At 43.2% G+C, this 22,670-nt stretch overlaps 1 protein-coding gene across 7 annotated transcripts in view; it reads left to right on the top strand.

The window, feature by feature from the left end:
- Positions 1-22,659, top strand: part of LOC138959816 (hepatocyte growth factor-regulated tyrosine kinase substrate-like) — a 31,144-nt gene extending 8,485 nt beyond the window's left edge. For 2 of the 7 annotated variants that reach the window (XM_070331440.1, XM_070331446.1), the window contains 13 exons: positions 1,122-1,249; positions 2,140-2,209; positions 6,588-6,614; positions 8,352-8,450; positions 8,765-8,785; positions 13,118-13,207; positions 14,219-14,395; positions 14,780-15,017; positions 15,297-15,469; positions 16,349-16,480; positions 18,479-18,766; positions 19,874-20,138; positions 20,451-22,659. In XM_070331440.1, coding sequence (XP_070187541.1) covers positions 1,122-1,249; positions 2,140-2,209; positions 6,588-6,614; positions 8,352-8,450; positions 8,765-8,785; positions 13,118-13,207; positions 14,219-14,395; positions 14,780-15,017; positions 15,297-15,469; positions 16,349-16,480; positions 18,479-18,766; positions 19,874-20,138; positions 20,451-20,779 — 2,037 coding nt within the window. In that variant the 3' untranslated portion in view covers positions 20,780-22,659. The remainder of the gene's footprint in view (positions 1-1,121; positions 1,250-2,139; positions 2,210-6,587; positions 6,615-8,351; positions 8,451-8,764; positions 8,786-13,117; positions 13,208-14,218; positions 14,396-14,779; positions 15,018-15,296; positions 15,470-16,348; positions 16,481-18,478; positions 18,767-19,873; positions 20,139-20,450) is intronic. The other 5 variants (XM_070331441.1, XM_070331444.1, XM_070331443.1 and 2 more) reach the window with 5 other exon arrangements.
- Positions 22,660-22,670: the final 11 nt, after the last annotated feature.

Genomic DNA, 22,670 nt, shown 5'->3' with positions numbered 1-22,670 from the left:
CGAGGGTCGTGGTGTATGTGCGTGCGTGTGTGCGTGCGTGTGTGTGTGTGTGTGTGTAGAGCGATTCAGACTAAACTACTGGACCGATCTTTATGAAATTTGACATGAGAGTTCCTGGGTATGAAATCCCCGAACGTTTTTTTCAATTTTTTGATAAATGTCTTTGATGACGTCATATCCGGCTTTTCGTGAAAGTTGAGGCGGCACTGTCACGCCCTCATTTTTCAACCAAATTGGTTCAAATTTTGGTCAAGTAATCTTCGACGAAGCCCGGGGTTCGGTATTGCATTTCAGCTTGGTGGCTTAAAAATTAATTAATGACTTTGGTCATTAAAAATCGGAAAATTGTAAAAAAAAATAAAAATTTATAAAACGATCCAAATTTACGTTTATCTTATTCTCCATCATTTGCTGATTCCAAAAACATATAAATATGTTATATTCGGATTAAAAACAAGCTCTGAAAATTAAATATATAAAAATTATTATCAAAATTAAATTGTCCAAATCAATTTAAAAACACTTTCATCTTATTCCTTGTCGGTTCCTGATTCCAAAAACATATAGATATGATATGTTTGGATTAAAAACACGCTCAGAAAGTTAAAACAAAGAGAGGTACAGAAAAGCGTGCTATCCTTCTTAGCGCAACTACTACCCCGCTCTTCTTGTCAATTTCACTGCCTTTGCCATGAGCGGTGGACTGACGATGCCACGAGTATACGGTCTTGCTGAAAAATGGCAGCTACTTGACTAAATATTGTATTTTCGCCTTACGCGACTTGCTTTTATTTGAAGTGTATTTTAATGACGCACAATACCACTTTATGCGCAACCTTGACCTTACGAATAATGTTCTACTGCTATGACAAAGTCACAGAGTCAAACTTTGTTCTTGAAATTCGTTGTCAGTTCCGCAGGAGACAGGCAGAAGAAGTGACAGAATGTTTACGTGATGCCATATTTCGCATTTTGAAGTTTTCTCAAACTTTGTTTTACTTTTGACATCAGCAACTTCACTTTGGGAAAAGAGGATTTGTTTAGCCGGCATTGTTTCTCATTAACTTGACAAGTGATAAGAGGTTGTATAAAACCATGTTGATGGTTGTCCTTTTTGCCAGCATCACTGCCGGCACTGCGGGGAGGTGTTCTGCAACAAGTGTTCCGCCAAGAACTCTATCATCCCCAAGTATGGCATCGAGCGCGAAGTCAGAGTGTGCGACTCCTGCTTTGAGAAGCTCAACAAACCGTAAGGGACACTCTTCAGCATGTGTTTTGTAATGATGTTAACAAAGTGCAAAACATAATTTGTTTTGTTACTTGTGCCATGTTTTTCATGTGGTAAATTTAAAAAAAAAAAAAAATCTTAGATTTACAAACAAATGAGAATGAAGGTTATAGCTGCAGCACAGTGGTTAAGTCAGACAAATGCAGGTGCTTAACAGAACTTTTACTTGGTAACAGGTTTTCTCACACATTTTGCTAACTAGAGCTTCCAAATTTAACACACTTGTATGTTTTGATAATCTTCAAAGAGGACAGAAGTTTGGTGTAACCTCATCAAAATGTAAGGTCAAAGGCATGTCATGTTTGGGGTAAAAAAAAAAAGAAGGAACACCCCCATAGTAATTCAGTCATGCACTGTTTTGCCAAGTAAATTCAGAGGTAAACACAAACTGACCACGCTATGATTGTGTGAAACTCAAACTGACCACTGTGTGATTGTGTGAAACTCAAACTGACCACTGTGTGATTGTCTGTAACTCAAACTGACCACGCTAGGATTGTGTGAAACTCAAACTGACCACTGTGTGATTGTGTGTAACTCAAACTGACCACGCTAGGATTGTGTGAAACTCAAACTGACCACGCTAGGACTGTATGTAACTCAAACTGACCACGCTAGGATTGTGTGAAACTCAAACTGACCACGCTAGGACTGTATGAAACTCAAACTGACCACGCTATGATTGTGTGAAACTCAAACTGACCACTGTGTGATTGTGTGTAACTCAAACTGACCATGCTAGGATTGTGTGAAACTCAAACTGACCACGCTAGGACTGTGTGAAACTCAAACTGACCACGCTAGGATTGTGTGAAACTCAAACCGGCCACTGTGTGATTGTGTGATTGCAGAGGAGCCAAGAAGGAGGAAGGTGACTTACCTGCTGAATACCTGGCCAGTCCTCTGTCCAAGCAGAGCCAGGTGTGTACTCCTTTCTCCTCCTCCCCCTACTCCACCCTTCCTGTATGAGTGTGTTTTGTTCCTCCCCTGCTTGTGTTGCCTGTCCTGGACACAGCTAAAACCTGCACACCCCTTCAGCCCCAGGCCGTGTCAGCAAATTGGAAGTACAGTGGAACTCCCCTTCAGGGATGGCCAAATTGTCCGCCCGATTGCCAGGGGCGAGTAAAAAGTCCGCCGGGCTAGTAGAAACCGCCTGGCTGGCCAGTGAAAATTCTGGTCAAATGTAAAGCTGTTGGTTGTCCTATCGAGTTTTAAAGCTCAAAATCTAAACAACGAAGTGACTGTGAGTTTTAAAGCCATAGAAACACTACAGATGCAGGAACTTTTGTCCTCTGCAAAATCACCATCATGTTCTAGTGAAACGAAAACGAGGCTGCTGTGCGTATCCCCACTATTTTAATAGTGTAAAGAAATCTGACACTCATGATTTGTTGTGTGGTATGTACCAGGCCAGCAACATTTCTGATGGGCTAGTGATTTTCCTTGAAGTTACTCGCCCGGCTGCCAAGTTAAAATGTTGAGATTTGGCCATCCCTGCCCCTTTCAAGGCCTCCACAAATCTGAGAAATTCAGGTCTTCAAAAGGAGGGAGTCTTCAAATAGGGGTCAATTTACAGAGGTTATGAACAGATCATCTTGAAAAGCATATGAGACTGTGCCAAAAGGTCAGGTGTCATGTCTACTGTCCCGAATGACACACGATTGCTGACATTTCACCATTGCCAACAGAATAAACAAATAAGAAATAGGTAGAAAATGAATGTGAAAACTGACTTTAATTGTTGATCAGTATTTTCTATACCACTAACAAATAATCTACTTGCACATAGCTGTTTGGCAAATGTATGTTGCATGGGACACACTGACATGAAAGTGGAAGATGTTTTTCCCTCTAGAGAAACTACATATCAAGTTACACTTTTTGTGCTCTTCCATTCCAGTTGGCAATCAATTGTTAACGCATGTTATTAGAAAAAATAGAACGAAAACAGATTAGATAGAATGAAAAATGTACTGGTGATGTCATTTGGGACATACTGACATGAAAACGTCACCTTTTGGCACAGTCTCATATTGTTAAAAAGGGGAGGTGTTGAATTGGGAGATGTTAAAAGGGGGTTCCACTGTATCATGCCCCCACACCTTTATATCAAATTCATCCTCCCTTGTTCCCTGTTAACTTCCTTCAATTTCCTTCAGATTGTGGACTCCTCCGAGTGACCAGTGAGCAATAGTCGTGTTCATTGGTGTTGGTCTGTATGGCCCAGCACAGCTGACCATCTGTCTGATTGGGGACAAAGAAACTTCACTTAAAATTTTTGTTGTTGAAGCTAGACCTTCAAAAGTTCGCACACTTCTGCAGTTTGATGACCTGCGTAGAGTCGGGGTGACTCTTGTTAAATTACTGGGTCATAATCGGGTCGTGTTCAGGTAACAAAATGGACAGTTGGAGTTTTCTCAAATGCTTTTGTAGCTAGAGCTTTGAAATGTTTGCACTTCTATGGTTGAATCCCTCGTAAAATGTCAAGGTCATAGCAGGGTTAACTTCAGGAAAAAGAAAGATAAATAATCAATTTCTTTAAACTAGAGCTTTGAAACTGTGCACACTTCTAGGGTTTGATGACCTGACATGACCCAAGTCTTGTTGACCCTCATCACATTTCAGGGTCACAGCAGGGCCAAGTTTGAATCATGAAATGCAAAACTATCAATGTCTAGAGCTTTAAAATTTTACACAGTTCTTGTGTTGGATGACCTCCCGATGTGAACTAAGTCTGTTTGACAGTCGTCAAATTTCAAGCTTACAGCGAAGTCATGTTTGGGTCTGATAAAGTGATATGGAAAATTAAAAATGTCTTGAATGTTTTTAAAGGCAGAGCTTTGAAATCTCACAGTCACACTCTTGAAGGCTTCAATGACCTCCAGACATGAACCAAGTCTGGTTGACCCAACACTTATTTAAAGCTCAAGTTAGGTTACTAAAAAAAAAGGAAAATTAACCATTTTATTCAACATTTGTTTTTTTATAAAGCAAAACCCATTTCTGGTTGATCTGTTTCAAGGTCGCAGCTGATGTTAAGGTTTTGTAGGAAAAATCAAGGTTTTTGGTACTTTGATCTTTGAAACTTCCAGTAGTTTATGGATTTGAGGACTTCTGGATATGACTCTAGCCCTGTGTATCCTGATCATATTTCCAGGTCACAGCAGGGTTGAGTTCTGGTCGAAAAGTAGGAAATTGTCACTTTCTTCAATGTAGTTTGAGCTAAAGATAGTCTGTTTCTGATTCATATTAGTTATTGCAAAGGTCAGTCATATCAGTGTTTGCTTTTCTTGTTGAAGCTAGATCCTTGACACTTCACAAACTTCTAGGGTTTAATGACCTCCAGATGTGACCCAAGTCTGGTTAACCTTTGTCAAATTTCTAGGTCAGAGTGGGTCGTAAAGTTGGAAATGATCAATGTTATTAGATGTTTATGGAACCAGAGTTTTGAAACTTCACTGTCTGTCCTGATTTTATGACCTTCAGACATGAGCCATGACAGATTGACCCTCGTCAAATTTTAGGGGGGGGGGGGGGGGGGGGGGGGGGGGGGAATGACGACACAGACAATTACATGTATTCTTTTTTTTAAGCTAGAGTGTAGCAATGATTTGTTTTTTGAGTGCATGTATTATGTATGTAACAGCACATAATTTGTTTTTGATTGATAATACGTATGACAAAAGTAAGTGGTTTGAGCATTTGCTCCCCTTGTAATGCCATGAAACGAGACCATGGTTGGTTCAAGTTTGGCTGCATGTCAAGTGATTGTTTTCAGGCGGTTTGGGGCAAGCTTTAATTAACATACCTTCCTTCCCAGGTAAACCATTGTGTGAATCACCTGTGATCCATCCAGTTTTATTGTGCCTTGTGTGTGTTTGTGTGGTGCATTTATTGTGAAGACAAAGAATGGGGTCAGAAATGATATGAAGACATGCCCAGGGTGACACGTGGGGGAAGATGACAGTTGGATTTCTTGAAGTTGAACTGATGTGTGACTTTCAATTTCATGCATCTTTTCTCTTTCTGCATAGTGTTCTCGGAGTAACGGCACGTGAAGAAATGTTACAATGTGTTAACAGTTGCTTTTACATGTGACGAATGTTTTCTTCAAAAGGGATCTTATGACTACAGGGGTTACAGTTCCTGTCATGAAATCAGGAATATCTGATATTGAATATTATTGCTGGCAGATTATTTTTTTTATTGAAAACATAACAAAACGCAAAATGTTATTTGACTGATGAGTTGATGTACGTGTGAATGTTTATTTTTTTCTTCCAGTTCTATAATCAAACGTTCCATAAACAAACCTTTCTTAGTTTTTGAATCTAAAAAAAAAGCCCAACAAAACAAACTTGAAAATGTGAAGATGATGAATGGTGACCCTGCTAGGACCATCTCAGCTCCCACAGCAGTTTTTCCTGCTTTTTAAAATATTTAGTTTTCATCCCGGCAATTATGTTTGTTTTCTTGAAGACATCTGTGGTTCATGATTGCAACTGTTGTGTCTGCTCTTGTTGTCTAGAAAAGTGACTGCTTTGTGGAATGGGTGGTTTAAACATCACTCTTCAGCTCTGATATACACATTATTTGGTTGTTTCTGATTTTATTTGTTTGTGACAAAAATATGTTTTTTTTCTCTCTGTGTGGTTTTTTTTTCTAGGTACAGGAGGTAAATTTTTCTTTGTACATTGGACCCCCCCCTTTTAAGACACCCCCCCCCCCACACACACACACACACACATGCACGCCCCGCCCCCCCCCCCCCCCCCCCCCCCCCCCGATTGAAGACTCCCTCCCTTTAAAGATCGTGTTATCTTATCTAACATTTTCTGTTCATAAGCTCTACCCCCATTGTAAGACTCCCCCCTTTTGTAAGACCTGATTTTTCGAGGTTTTAAAAGTGGGGTTCCATTGTTGTATTGTTGTGACAATTCTGCCTACATCATTTCTTTATCTGCGTGTAAACACCACCATGTTCCCATGGAGAGTGCTAGGACTGCATGAACGCTTACCTGACAAAACACCCTTGTGTAGCTAGCGCATCTCTCACTTTGTACACAGGAGTTTGTGTTGTGTGTGTAACTCACATAATCAAGTTGTGTAGCTATTTTCGAGAGTATTCAAATTTACAAAGTTTGAATATTGAGTTATGAGGCAGCATCAGTAATCTAATACTTTCAGCAGTTTTTCCAAACTCACATTTTGCGTAGTTAGACTGGAAATCAAACATGTGAAATTTTGACTGGCACATATAACAAAGGTTTTTCTTTGGTCTATTTGACAAATTGCTCAGAGTGCCAAACGTACGAAGGAAAAGAAAGTAAGTGTGTCTTGTGTTGTGCTTTGTGTTTTATGTCAGATTGTTATTTGTATTTTGTTGTTTTCCCTCTAGTTTGACAAGTGCTGTGTTCTTTCTTCCCTTTTAAAAACTTTATTTACCTTGATATGGTATTTTTAGTAGTATTTTTGTGTGAATATATTTGGATCAGAAAGGGAAAATATTATTTTCTGTGCCATAGATCATTATTAACATGTGAGCATAGTTTTCTGCTTTCTGTGCCTAATAGTAGTACATGTAGGTCAGTTATATGTAGGTTAGTAAAATCACAGTTATTTATATCTAGATAATCTAAAAGAGATATTATGATATTGACTTAAAAAAAAAAATTAAAAAAAAGGCTCTTGTCCTCTTCCAAAGTGAAATCACTTACGTCAAAAGCCAAACAATTTTTTTTTTTTAAATAAGACGCCATTTCACTAAGTTTTTTCTCTCATACAAATGCCAATTTTATATAGGATACATGTTTTCATTAACTTTTATAAATATAAATTTTATAACTTTAGTTTCCAACCTTAGCAAGACCCAGACAGGGGGGGGGGGGGGGGGGGGGGGACATTCCAATGACACATGGTTAACTTGCGCAATAAACGGTGTGGGTAGCACCATCCTTGTTTGTAACATTGCCTGCAAAGTGCTCAGAGTATTGGTCATAAAGTATTGATGCTTAATGTGGATCAGAAGAAAAAAGTTGTGTTCTGTATCATAGAACGTTTTTACTGAGAGTACTTTTTTTTTATGCTGTCTGTACCTAACACATACTTCTTCTTCTTCCTGTTCTTCTTCTTCATCTTCTTCTTCTTCAGATGACTGAGGTAATCCCTATAGAGGGCAGCTATCCTCAATTTAGTATAATAACAGTTAGGATTACATAGATCTAGGTCATCTTCATGCTTTACTTTTCACACCTGAAAAACAGGATAAAGTGAAATTGGAAAAAAAAAGAACAAAAAGAATGAAATTGCACAAAAAAATAACAGCAACAGATCAACAAAAAAGAAAGTAATCCAGATATGGGGTAAAAATAAAAATAGATAAATTAATGCACTTCTTCTGTGTGCTGGAAAAAAAACACTTGAAGGAGGAGCTAAGGTAATTGCTGACATCTTGAAAACATCCAGAGAACAGAATCAATGATAAGGGGGAAAGACTGCAGCACTTTAACTACACAGTTACAGAGTTACTTCCCTTCATCTTTGTTTGCAATATGGCGTCCGTCTCTTGTGACTGTGCGTTGGACTTGTAAAGTTTCATGTTGTCTCAAGTTTGTCAAGTCAGTGGAGCAGAAGAATTATAGAATATGAGTAGGAGGGTATGTACTTTGATTTTGCTGTCTACATTTTAGATGATTAGTTGTACACGCAGAAAGCGTGATCGCCGTTACAGTGTGTCTGTAAACATCCGGGGATGGTGTATGATGACACAAACTGCAGATCGACCAGAAAATGGCTGTTAGTCAACTTAGTGTCATACAATCGTAGGGAGTGCTGCCATCATGTGTGAACTAACGTGTCCCTTGTTTTGCCTGAGTCAGAGGATGTTGTGTGTTTGTTGTTTCCACTACAGTAGTTGTGACTTCAAGGTCGTTGGATGTGATGTTTACTTGGTACCAGAAAGGTGGGAAAGAAGAATTATTTAGCCGAATCAGTGAATGAGTAAATGGATTAGTAAAATGATGCTGAATATCAGCAATAAGTGATGTGTGTGTGTGTTGGTCAGAACCCACCGCAGCGCACGGAGCAGGAGATTGCTGAAGAAGAAGAACTGCAGCTTGCTCTGGCTCTGTCCCGCTCTGAGGCTGAGAATAAAGAGAAAGAAGTAAGTTAACATTTGTTTCAACTCTCTGGTCTGTCTCAGTGTCTGTCAGTGTAATGTCATCTCTTTGTCTTCTCTCTTTGTCTCATGAACTTATAGTGTTGATGCTAAATCAATTGATCAACAAGTTTGTACAACAAATTTGTGCCACTCATTATCTCTTAAGTCTAAAGATCATTCTTATGCATGATTTTTTTAAGGCTCCAACATTTGTCTTTTATTATCTTACTCAGTACCTGACTTAAAGTTATAACCTTCAAAACGTTTCCAGAGTGGCTGTTATTGTCTCTAACACGAGCTCTTCATTTCACTTACAGTATTGGCGGAAAGAGAGTGAGGTACTAGCTTTCCTCTCACATTTTTTTACCTTAAACGTGTCTTTCTTTACAAATGTGTTTGCAATTGCAACACTGCATACCAGCTGCATGGGTGAAACTAGCCCGTCAATTGACGGATTTTCGTCAATTGTAAAAATGTTGTGACGGAAATTCCGTCAGTCCGAAATTGTGACCCCAAAAAATTATTTTGAAATCGGTTTACTTGCAGCGATGATGACGCGATTCGGTTTCAGCTTTCGGTTTGAACGGAAGTACTCTTTTGTGTAAGAATACAGCCCGCGTCTTGTTGTTGTTAACTTCGCAGGAGTCTGACTTTCGGGTCGCTTCATTTCTCTGACAGCGAATAAAAGGCTCTATTTCCAAAGGAAGCCGCTTTTTTCCGTGTTTTGACGGGCCAAGGAAGTGATGAAATAATTAAAGCATAGAAGATACCCGTTTTAAGTTTAAACGCTTCAACAGAGTTGATCGGTGCTGACCAACCGAACAAACGCGCGTAAACCGTAGAGTGTTTTCGGAAGTGGCTTCAGAATCTTGATACACCGTGACATTTGTGTGCCATCTGCTCCAATTTCCAAATTGAGAGATTATGGAATTATCGGGAAGAATATGCACGCGCAAGAAGCAAACATCACAAGAAAGCTGTACCGACTTCGTGATAAAGTCGACCATTTCATTCTTTCTTTCAATGGGCCGTGCTCCGTATCTTTGGATCTTCGGTTCAACTTTAATGCGTATCTTTGGTGTAGTTTTCAGGTTAGTCATCAAATAAACAAGACATTAACTTCAGGTGTTCATGTTATATGTGATATATGGCTGCTGTTTTTCATGTGTTATCAGTTTTGTCATTTTCTGTTTGTCTTTGAGCGTGTATCGTTATGTGTTATAAGCGCATGATCGAGTGACTTGTTCAGTGAAATTGTTGTTTTGTACAAGGGCATTGTTTTTGTGGCTCATCGACTTGATAGGATCTGCTGTTACTTATTACTCATTTCTCTGCTTGCTTCAGCACAGTCTATCTTTAGCTTTCTGACACTCTTTTAAGCAGAATAAGTTGGAATGGACCTCTGGTGCTAGTGAGAATGGACTAAAAATAAAAATCCAAGATTTTATGTTTTTTTAAGGCTGATCAGTCTCAGGTTTTTGACAGGCATTAAAGTGTCAAAAAAATTTTTTTTTTTTTTAGAGCCCAGGAGAGGCCATAAAATCACCTATAAAACGGCAAAATTTGTTTTCAGCTGGGGGGCTCTGGACCCCCCAACAGGGCGCTGCCCCTGTACCCCGCCAGGGCCTGGGTGGCCCCTGGACCCCTGCCTCAGAATTTTCAGTCAATTTATTTTTTTGAGGTTTCACCCATGCAGCTGTCTTATTGTTGTTGTGTTTTATTTTTTGGTGTGTGTGTGTTCAGGAAAAAGTTACAATTCACTAATTTGATTCCTTTGGACATTTAATTAATCAATATTACCAAATAACAAGCACAAGCAGACTGAAATGTTTCTCATTTACAGTTAAACTTGAATACGTCCATGTTTACTTGTGTTCTTTTCGGGTTCTGTTTTTTCTGCTATGAATTCAGCTTCATTTTTAACTGAAAAGTTTCCTTTTTTTAAAATTACTTATTTACAGATTTAATTTTGTGTGTGTGTGGTGCATATCTTTTATTTCAGGCATTGTTGTAAGTTAGTTTATTATGGTATAGTGCCAGCTGCAAAATGTTCAATTGCATTCTGTTGTTTTTTTTTCATTGTCCATAGTGTTAATGTAATTGTTAATCCTGTCTTGAGGAGGTTACTCTGTGACTATTTATAGAACTGACCTACATGAGTCATGGCATGATCTTTAGTCAGCTGTTGGTGTTACTCACATTCTGTCACTGCCTTACACACACCTTCCCTTGCTGTAGTCAACCCAAGAGGACAACTACAGTGGAACCCCTCTTTAGGTCCCCCCCCCCTCCCCCTCCCCATTTATCTTTTAAGAGTACCTCCATTTTTTTTTTTATCTTTTAAGAGTAACCCCCTTTTAAGACCCGGTTTTCTCAGATTTTCTGTTCTTACCATAACTTTACCCCATGTTAAGACTCCATCCTTTTTAAGACCTGATTTTCTCAGATTAATTTTGTGGAGGTGTGTATCGTGAAAAAGGTGAAATGGCCACAAAAGATGTTGAGGATTGTTGAAGGAAAAGTAAGAGAAAACATTTGGAAAGGTTAGTGTGGAGTTGCTTTGTCACGAAGGGAGATCATCCTGGTTAGTCATACTGACAGAGAGGTGAGTATTGTGGTACATGTAATACAGATTACACAAAGGCCCCCCTCCTAGCTTCATAAGCCTGTGTAAATTAAAAACTAATTTCTATAACCCTACACCCCCCCCCCCCCCCACCCACCCAAAAAAGGAACAGACCTACCCACCTTAATTTGGTTGGCCTTGTCATCGAAAACAAACATGATTTTCTTTGGTCTTATCAGTGTTTTGCATGTTTGTGCAATGCTAAGTGATATCAGTGTTTTGTATGTTGTCAAGGGGCTGTGGAATTAGATCATTACTGTGATGCATGTTGTCAAGGGGCTGTGGAATTAGATCATTACTGTGATGTATGTTGTCAAGGGGCTGTGGAATTAGATCATTAGGCCTAAAAAAAAAATAGGTGTGGTTACGGTAACCCGACCTACCCTATTTTTAGGGGCCGATCCTATAACTTTTTATTACATTTGTCAAAAAAAAAAAAAAAAAAAAAAAACCAGTGCAAAAAACGCAATGAAAGCGAAAGCGCCCGAGTTGCACACTTATTTCCCTGTCAAGTAGGTTTAATTTGTACACATTAGAAAAAAAAGTAAAAAAAAAAAAAGTGATTGCCTACCTACCTACCCTATTTTTTTTTGGCAATGTTACCGTAACCACACCTATTTTTTTTTTTTGGCCTTACTGTGATGTATGTTGTCAAGGGGCTGTGGAATTAGATCATTACTGTGACGTATGTTGTCAAGGGGCTGTGGAATTAGATCATTACTGTGATGTATGTTGTCAAGGGGCTGTGGAATTAGATCATTACTGTGATGTATGTTGTCAAGGGGCTGTGGAATTAGATCATTACTGTGATGTATGTTGTCTACCCGTTTTTCTGAAAGGTACAAATATCGTAAGAAGAAATAAGAGAAGAAAAAAAATCCACCCAACTGCTATATTTGGGCATCAACCTTGAGAGGTCTTCCAGACGCGTTCTTGAAGCTAGAAATATCGGCTTTGGTTCCAACACCAGGTATTTCTTGGAGTCAAGTTTGTGCAGACTCTCTTCAGTGTCAGATTCAGAACACTCCTGTGTGCACGGATGTGCACAAAAAAGATCCCAAGCTCACAGCGAAGTCTTGGCGCTTGGAAAATAGGATGAAGACACACATGCATCATCTTACGTCTCTCATTAACCTGATGGTACCTCCATACTTTGACCAGACAAGCCTGATGCTGGTGTGGCGAAGAAGACAGCCACAATGAGCTTGTTTGAGTCAAAGCATCACACCATATCCTTAGCGTATTACCAGTACCTGTCCAAATATAAGCAAACTGGTCTAAGAGGATGTTAATCTGGAATAGTCAGTCAGTTTGGTGGGAGGTAGGAATGAAAGACGCATGCATCTGCTCCTTCACTTACTCTGTGTGCAAGTCACACAACACTGAGACTTGATAAAGTTGATACTGTGTTCATTATTACGCTTCTTCTTTTGGTGTGAGTTGCTGCTGCCTTGTGTGTGTATGTGTGTTGTTGCTGCTGTTGTGCAAATCACAGAGAGGAACCTGTGGCCAGTGAAGCCTTGTAAATCACTCAATTTAACCACACAGTCACCGCTCTTTGGCAAGATAGTCGCCGCTCTTTGGCAAGACAGTCACCGCTCTTTGGCAAGACAGTCGCCGCTCTTTGGCAAGACAGTCGCCGCTCTTTGGCAAGACAGTCACCGCTCTTTGGCAAGACAGTACTAGGGTGTGCATCCAGCACAGTGTGTTAAACGCCGCCTTTCTTTGACTTTCATTTTGTATTCAGACACTAAGTGATGGGTTTGATTTTTTTTGTTGTTGAGGGGGGGCGGGATGTTTCACTTGAATGTAAACACATACATGTACAGTTGTTTTTGTTATGTTTTTCCAAGCGTGATTGCTTGCGTAAGAACTATGGGGGGGGGGGGGGGGTCACTTTGAATATAAACACGAGTACAGTAGTTTCTGTGATGTTTTTCCAGTGGGAATGCCTGCATAAGAACTTTGGAATGTACGACAGAGGGGAGGGGATACACTTTGAATATGAACATGCGTACAGTACATTTTGTGTTGTTTTTTCCAGCGTGAACGCCTGCGTAAGAACTATGGCGTGTATGGCGGGGGCAATGCCGGGGGTCAGCCCCCGACACACTCCGAGGCCCCCCAGCCAGCGGTCAGTTTCAACTTTTTCATTCCCAGACAAGGGTCGGCCTAAGCTGGTTGGATAGTGTAGAACATTTGTAGAAAGTAGTTCCACAGAAATAAAATGATAGAAGGTAGTTGCGACCCCACTACAAAAAAAGGTGCCCTAGTAGTCTTCGACTGCATGAAGCTGAATCCAGCTAGCTGTTAGCGACAGGAAAACATCAAGGTCATCAGCTCAAAGAGGATATATATATATATATATACATACTAGATGATTACCCGCTTCGCCGGGTAGCGGCTTCGCCGGGATACCCGACTTCGCCGGGAAGAAGTAGAGCTGAATACCCGGCTTTGCCGGGTACCCGACTTCGCTGAGAAGAAGTACAGAAATACCCGGCTTTGCCGGGATGAAAGTGTTGTAGACAGTGACCTTCTAAAAATAGTAACGGGAATATCCGGCTTCGCCGGGATGAAAGCGTTGTGGACAGTGACCTTCTAAAAATAGTAACGGGAATATGGATTGATGCCACACGAAGGAAGGGAGATAAACGCAAAACACTGGAGAAGATAAGGAAGAGTTACTGGGAATGGATCTGGGAAGATGAACAGAAAAACCAAAATCCGTTCAGTGCTGCGCGCTGAGAGCATGTGTTGAAAATTCTCATCGACCAGGTTGTGTCTGGGGTCTACCTGAATGTGCCCACCAAATTTGAAGCAGATCCATCCAGAACTTTGGCCGTGCATTGCAAACACACAGACAGACAGACAGACAGACAGACAGACAGACAGACAGAAGTATATATATATATAGATATACATATGCAGATGTACCTACTCAGTAGTGTTGATTCAATGTCAAGCTTTCAACCAAGTAGCCATTGTTGATCTAGATAAGATCGAACGCTTAGGGGAAAATGGATTGCATTTTTCGCATTGTATACTTTGTTGTGTCCTCCCAGAAGAAAATTGTAAAGTGATAATTACAGAAGTGTTTGGTGGTGTGTTGAGATGTGACACAAGTGTTTGGTGGTGTTTTCAGATGATCCCAGCCATCGACACGGCCGACATGGACCCGGAGCTGGCACGCTACCTGAACCGTAACTACTGGCAGAAACGCTCGGAGGAGACGACAGGCAAGATGGCCACCACCGCCATTCCCTCCGCCCCCAATGCTGCTAGCTCCCCTCTTAGTGCTCCTGGCAAGACAGTCGCTGAGGTCAGTGCGTGTGGTGTGTGTGTGTCTGTTAGTTAGGGTTAAGGTTATGTAAGGTTACATAAGACCACCGCCATTCCATCCACCCCCAACGCAGCCAACAAGACAGTCGCTGAGTGGTCAGTGTATGTGTGTTTGGTGAGTGAGTGAGTTGAGCTTAAGGTCCCAGTGGATGTGAGGTCTGTATGGGTGAATATGTTAGTTAAGGTTAAGGTAAGTTCATGATGGCTTAGGCGAGACAGCCAATGTCAGTTGCTGTATGGTGTGTGTGGGGTGAAAAGTGTGTTTGGGTAAGGTAGGTTGTGTAAAGACTAGAGGTTTTATTGCTTGTGAGAGTTGTGTGCAAAGTGAACCAGATAGGTCTTATATGGTCTTGTCTGTCCCCAGTCCGGGCCGACCAACAGCGAGCAGCCCCTGCAGAACGGAGACCAGCGGGAGTTGGACAAGGCGCAGTTCCTGGCGGCGCTGCAGAGCAGTCTGGAGATCTTCGTCAACCGCATGCGCAGCAACTCTCAGCGTGGCCGTCCCATCGCCAACGACTCCTCCGTTCAGTCGCTCTTCACCGTCATCAGCAACATGCACCCACAGCTCCTAAAGTACCAGCAGGAGATGGAGGATAGTCGTGGTCAGTGTGTGTGTGTGTGTGTGTGTGTGTCATCAGCAACATGCACCCCCAGCTACTCAAGTACCAGCAGGGGATAGAGGATAGTCGTGGTCAGTGTGTGTGTGTGTGTGTCATCAGCAACATGCACCCCCAGCTACTCAAGTACCAGCATGAGATAGAGGATAGTCGTGGTCAGTGTGAGTGTGTGTGTGTGTGTGTGTGGGAGAGCATGTTTTGACTAGTGTTTGATCACTGTGCCATCATTGTGTTATATTTATAACGGTGTGTTGACTGTGTCAGGTTACTACGAGGGCCTTCAGGACAAGCTGACACAGCTGCGTGACGCAAGAGAGGCACTGGACTCGCTAAGAGAGGAGCACCGCGAGAAACGTCGCTGTGAGATGGAGGAACAGGAGCGACTGAGACAGATACAGATGATGCAGAAACTGGAAGTCATGCGCCAGAAAAAACACGTCAGTTCTTTTTCCCTCAGTGTCCTTTCTAACGTCTCGGGTCCTTCTCTTTAGTGCTATACTTTCTAATATCTCTCTTTCTCCTTCAGTGCTGGGAGATAAAATCATGGTATAAGTGTGTACAGGAGTATTCAGATGGCTGTGTGATGGTATAGGTGTGTGTGTGTGTGTGTACAGAAGTACCTAGAGATGGCTGTGTGATGTTATAGGTGTGTGTGTGTGTGTGTGTGTGTGTGTGTGTGTGTGTGTGTGTGTGTGTGAATGTGTGTGTGTGTGTGTACAGGAGTACCTAGAGATGGCTGTGTGATGTTATAGGTGTGTGTGTGTGTGTACAGGAGTACCTAGAGATGGCTGTGTGATGTTATAGGTGTGTGTGTGTGTACAGGAGTACCTAGAGATGGCTGTGTGATGTTATAGGTGTGAGTGTGTGTGTGTGTGTGCAGGAGTACCGAGAGATGGCTGTGTGATGTTATAGGTGTGTGTGAGTGTGTACAGGAGTACCTAGAGATGGCTGTGTGATGTTATAGGTGTGTGTGTGTGTGTGTGTGTGTGTGTGTGTGTACAGGAGTACCTAGAGATGGCTGTGTGATGTTATAGGTGTGTGTGTGTGTGTGTGTACAGGAGTACCTAGAGATGGCTGTGTGATGTTATAGGTGTGTGTGTGTGTGTGTGTGTGTGTGTGTGTGCAGGAGTACCGAGAAATGGCTGTGTGATGTTATAGGTGTGTGTGTACAGGAGTACCTAGAGATGGCTGTGTGATGGTATAGGTGTGTGTTTGTGTACAGGAGTACCTAGAGATGGCTGTGTGATGTTAAAGGTGTGTCTGTGTGCGTGTACAGGAGTACCTAGAGATGGCTGTGTGTCTGTGTGTGTGTACAGGAGTACCTAGAGATGCAGAGACAACTGGCCTTGCAGCGCCTACAAGAACAGGAGAGGGAGATGGCTATGCGACTGGAGCAGCAGAAACAACTCACTCACATGAGACAGATGCAGGCCTATGGATATCCTCAGGTAGGTCACAACAAGGCACGAACCTCTGTGTTTGTGAGTGGGTGTGGGTGTGTGTGCGTGCGTGTGTGTGTAGTTTCCAGGTGCCATTTGAACTGAGTATATCAGAGAAATATTTGGATGATGGAACTTCATGTACCATTTGGACACTAAAATGTTTTGCAAGGTTTTCTAAAGCAATGCATGTCTTATCTGTCTTCTGACTGAACATTAACCGCATGATAAGCGTTCCATTCAGTGCTGTTCCCAGACACAGCAGACAAAGGTCAGTTGGACCTGGATTTAAAATATATACTGTTCGGCAAAAAAAGAAACGCATAGCTTGTAATATTTGGTTAATTTAGTTATATGGCTACAAGGATATCCACCAAACTGCAGAAAATGTTTATCTGGTCGTCGACCTTTCGTCCATTGCCACAAGTGAGCTCTGCACGTGACGCATGCGTTATCAGTGGCTACAATGTCAAAATTGCTCATTTGGCATGACCACTCGTCATGCTTCAGTGTAATCTCGTGAAACTCGGGGAATATTGAGCTCTCACCATGTCTTCCAAAACCCATAAAAGCGGATTGTTCGCCACAAAGAAATCAGACGATAATTCAGCGACGAAAGATGGCCCGATTGAGCAGAGAAGACCGCCAAATTGCATTGGGTCGTTTACAAGCAGGCCAAAGTCAAAGTGCAATCGCCAGGCACTTCCACGTGTCCCAGAGCACCATCAGTTGACTGTGGGTCAGGTTTCAAGCCACTGGCTCCGTTGCTGACTTGCCACGAGCGGGAAGACCAAGGGCGACAACTGCTGCTCACGACCGCTTCATACGGCTCCGCCACCTCCGGAATCGTTTCCTGTCGGCCTCATCTTCTGTCCAGGCTCTCCCCGGGCCACACCGATTATCGGACCAGACCGTGCGGAACCGCCTGCATGAAGCTGGTTTGAGAGCTCGCAGACCTCACAGAGGAGCTGTCCTCACCCGCCGCCATCGCCAGAACCGAGTGCAGTGGGGCAACCAGCACCTTCGCTGGACCGTCCGGAATCACTGGAGACACGTGTGGTTCAGCGACGAGTCCTACTTCCTGCTCCAGCGACATGATGGTCGGAGGAGGGTCTACCGGAGAGTAAACGAACGTTACGCGCCCAACTGTGTGGATGAGGCACTTGTTCATGGTGGTGGAGGCGTCATGGTGTGGGGGGCGATCAATACCGCTGGAAGGAGCACCCTGGTGCACGTCCAAGGGCGCATAACTGCCCAGCGATACGTGGAGGAAATTCTGCGCCCACACGCCCTTCCTCTTCTGGCTGACCAGGATGCCATATTCCAGCAGGACAACGCTCGCCCGCACACAGCACGACTCACCACCCAGTTCCTCACCGACCACCATGTCCAGGTGCTTCCCTGGCCATCCATGTCGCCAGACATGAACCCGATAGAACACCTCTGGGATGAATTGGACAGACGTGTGCGCAGGCGAGAAGAAGCGCTGGCAAATCACCGCGATCTATTGCATGCACTTCAGGAGGAGTGGGACACCATCCCACAGCAAGATATCCGGCATCTGATCCAGTCCATGCCCAGAAGGTGCCGGGCAGTTGTTGCTGCTCAAGGCAGTCACACCCCCTACTGACTTGACAGCCTCGGCACCCAATCGTATTGATTGACTGATTGATTTGAAGATGCAAATGAACTGTGTGTGCATTCAACTGTGTCCATGCCAAATTTCAAACAAATAATCTAAATATTGGATTTTCTGTTAATTTTTTCGAAAAATAAAACAAATTTGGCAAGTAGCAACTATGCGTTTCTTTTTTTGAACAGTATATATCTGTCAAAATGTCATGGCCTAAAAAAATTGTCGTGTCAAAAGACATTCCCTATGTCAAAACTTAGGACATTAGACCGGTCTGGAGTCAGAATGCACCATATCAAAAAAGTATGTGTTAATGAACGACAACCAAGGCCTGGGAACGACATTGCCAACTGATGTTGTGTTTCTGTGTGCAGCAGATGTATGGTCAGCAGCAGCTGGGTGGTCAACAGAGCATGATGAGCGGTGGTCCAGGCATGATGCCACCTGGTGTGGGCGGTCCGGGCATGGTCCAGGGTTATGGACCGGGCCCCCAGTCCACCGAGGGATCCCCCGTGCACCAGCTGGGCGGCTACGGGCAGAACGTCGCGCAGCAACAACAACAGGGCGGGCTGGAGGGACCGGGAGGCGCCATGCAGGGCCCCCTCCCCCAGTCGCAGGGCGTCTACATGGGGCCTGGTGTCGCTCAGAGCGCTTACTCTCAGGTAATGCTGTGTGTGTGTGTGTGTGTGTGTGTGTGTGCATGCGTGTGACACTGGATTTGTGTTCTTTGTCTTCAGGATTTCTTTGCTTGTTTTTTTCTATGTAAGCATTTTGGTAAAGTTTGATGCTTTGCTTGTCACTCAGGTTGTGTGTTTGACAATGTAAAGCACTGTATAGAGTCGGGTTGTACTCTCAGCTCAGAGGAACACGCACACACATTGTATCCTTCTCTGCGTGGATTACAGTGGAACCCCCTTTTAAGACCTCTACAAATCTGAGAAAATCAGATCTTAAAAAGGAGGTTATGAACAGGTTATCTGAAAAAGCAAGGTCTTAAAAAGGATGAGGTCTTCAATCAGGTGAGGAAGGGGTGGTGGGGTGGGGGTGGGAGGGGAGTCTTAAATTGGGGGATTCCACTGGACCTGTATCCTACATGCTATGTGGGACTTTTTCCTTACACAGAACTGCCTTTTCTCCTGACATTTTATGTAGAGAAGTCAGAGGGGGTGCTAGATATTGTCATATCCACAGCACTGCATTGCAGACAGTACTAACTTCACTGGGATGCTAGATATTGTCATATCCACAGCACTGCATTGCAAACAGTACTAACTTCACTGGGATGCTAGATATTGTCATATCCACAGCACTGCATTGCAGACAGTACTAACTTCACTGGGATGCTAACCGCAACACGGTGGCCTGGTGGTAAGGCATCCGCCCGGTGAGCGGGAGGTCGTGGGTTCGAACCCCGGCCGGGTCATACCTAAGACTTTAAAATTGGCAATCTAGTGGCTGCTCCGCCTGGCGTCTGGCATTATGGGGTTAGTGCTAAGACTGGTTGGTCCGGTGTCAGAATATTGTGACTGGGTGAGACATGAAGTCTGTGCTGCGACTTCTGTCTTGTGTGTGGCGCATGTTAAATGTCAAAGCAGCACCGCCCTGATATCACCCTTCGTGGTGGACTGGGCGTTAAACAAACAAACAAAAAAACTGGGATGCTAGATATTGTCATATCAATATCAATATCAATATGAGGCTTATATCGCGCGTATTCCGTGGGTACAGTTCTAAGCGCAGGGATTTATTTTTATTTATTATTTTCACAGCACTGCATTGCAGACAGTACTTACTTCACTGACCGTGTGCAGGCTCAGGGCGGCTTCACCCCACAGATGTCCAGCATGCCAGGCGGCTATCAGCCCCCACCCCAAGGCCAAGGTCAGCTGGACGGGGGTCAAGGTCAACCCGGCTACAACATGCCGCCGTCCTCCATGGGCTACACTGACCCCAACATGCCGCCCGTCGGTCAGCCCTCCATGCAGTACACCTCCATGCCCCCCACCATGGAGTACAACTCTTTCAACATGCAGAGTGAGTGTACCCTTTGTCCCTCTCTTTGTACACTCTGTGTCCCTCTCTGTGTACACTCTGTGTTCCTCTCTTTGTTCACTCTCCGTCCCTCTCTTTGTTCACTCTCTGTCCCTATCTTTGTTCACTCTCTGTTCCTCTCTTTGTTACTGGACTAGGCAAGCCAACCATGGAGTACAGCGCTTTTAACATGCAGAGTGAGCACACTCTCTGTTCAAAGAGACTAGCTGTTATAGAGTGGCTTTTTGCTGTACTGTTCCTGCCGTTACAGCTGGATGCCCTTCAATGAACTAATGTCGTATTGTCACTGTGTAGGTATGGCACAAAGCTTGCCTCAACAGCAGCCACCGCAGGGAGGAGGGGGAGGGGGGATGTACCCCAACCAGCCAGCCGCTCAGCAACCACCCCCTGGGCAGCCGCCACAACAACAGCAACAGCAGCAACAGCAACCGCAACAACAACAGCAATACATGGGCGGCCAGTACCCTCCCTCTAACGTCAGCAACAACCAGATGTCTGGCCAGCAACCGCCCCACCACCCCCCTCCCACCCACCAACAACCCCATCTCCCCCACCAACACCCTCCTTCCCACCAGCAGCACCAACAGTCGCTCCTGGACGCACAGCTCATCTCGTTTGACTAGCCGGCCCTCTCTGGCTGTGGGCTGGATGAGTGGGGAGAGGGGGTGTGACATGATCCTTCCTGTCACTTTGTTGTCTTTCACAGCGTCATTATGTTGGTCACTATGTTATGTTGGTCACTTATACATTGACAGGCTTCCATTTAAAACTTGAAGATGATGATCGTGGATTGATGCCCTCCCAAAGCCTTATTGAAGCCCTCCGTCGCTTCACTCCGTCAGGCTTCAGGACGGCTTTGGTCAGACGTCAATCCACGAGCATCACCAAGAGGTTTCAAATGGAAGCCTGTCAATGTTATTGTAATTCAATCTGTCATCGAACTTGTTTTTGCTTTCATGCGATTGCTACAACGCGGAAGTGATCCAGTTTTTTTCACACACTCCTTACAGTTCACTTACCTGCAAGGGTTAAGTCCCAAGAAATGTGTTTTCGTATGAACATCCTTTCACTCTTCCCCCAATGAATTCTGTCACATTTATAGATATTTTCGTCCTCGATGGAAAGCAAAAATTGGGTCTCCATTCAAAACCAAGTTTTGGAATCGACTCGCGTTAGCCAGAAGAATTCATACATCTTCTTTGTTTATGGGCTGAAACTCCCGTGGGTTTTCATGTGTATGACCGTATTTACTCCGTCATTCAGGCAGCCGTACGCCGCTTTCAGGGGAAGCATGCTGGGTACATCAATCCATCAATTTTGGCCATTTGATCCATGTAATCTCTTCGCATGAATTGTAGTATTGGTGTTTCGTAGGCCTTCTATATTTCCTGTGTATCAATGTGCTTCGCCAGCAGGTGATCATGAAGTAAAATTTCCGGTGTTCATTTACAACCGGTAATCTGACCAATCACAGAATCTGTTACATTCTGTACCTATCTGAATTAAATTACAACATGTCATTATGTTGGTGACTATGTCATTATGTTGATGACTATGTCATTATGAGGGTCACTGTGTCATGTTGGTCACCAGAAGTGGTAGTCATGAAGTGGGCTGTTTATCTGGGCAGAGAAAGCCACCCCCGAGAGACTGGAGGTTTGACGCAGAGTCCTGCCTTGAATATGGATCATTCACAGTAGCTTCTCTCCTTTACTGTCTTCTTGTAATGATGGAATTTGTCACTTCTTATTCAACTCTTTACCGTGCAATGATAGCACACGCATAACTGAACATTGTATGTATTGGTGTCTTTCTATTTATCAACAGGATTCTTAACTGGAATTTGTTTGCACTTTTAGACCCCCCCATCTTTTCTCCTTTTCCCTTGACAATGTCAGTGGTTATATTCTGTTTTGGTCTTTGATTTATGGACGGTTTCAGTCGTGAGATATTGTCTGTTTTAGTCTAGGTGTTTGTCAGTATTTTGCTGTCTGCTTTTTCAAAGATATTTAAATGCAAGTCAGTATAGTGTAGCCTTGTTAGCCTCCCGTCATGAATTTTATCTCTTAATTGTCTCCATGGTTACGGTCAGACGAAGGGTGTTGAACACTTTGGACCTTTTCTGTCTGTGTCATAGATCAACTGATAATCCGTGCCATTTTTGTGGTGATTGTTTTTCTGGGGCATTACTTAAGTTTTCCAGGTGTTACGGTATGCCTAACCTTGCTGTTATTGCCAACAGCAGACAACAGAGTATGTGCAGACAGACATGTGAGAGTAAGACAGTTTTCTTCCTGTTTTTATGAGTGAAAGTTTTCGGCACCTAAAGTTGTTGTTGGGCTGCTGAGTTGCAATGGATTTGTTTGTGAACAGTTGTGGAAGATTTTATTTTGTGCTGTTCCCCTCACAACTTTTCATGCAGGTTGTATGATTTTTGTCTGCTTGTCTTCATTGCCGATAACTGTTATGTGAAATATTAATAGTCATAAAATCAGACACTGTTTGTGTGGAGTC

This window comes from Littorina saxatilis, linkage group LG2 (assembly GCF_037325665.1).
Source record: "Littorina saxatilis isolate snail1 linkage group LG2, US_GU_Lsax_2.0, whole genome shotgun sequence".
In the NCBI taxonomy this organism is placed as follows: Eukaryota; Metazoa; Mollusca; class Gastropoda; order Littorinimorpha; family Littorinidae; genus Littorina; species Littorina saxatilis.
Note: the sequence above shows the minus strand (reverse complement) of the source record. Positions and strands in the feature narration are given on the sequence as shown.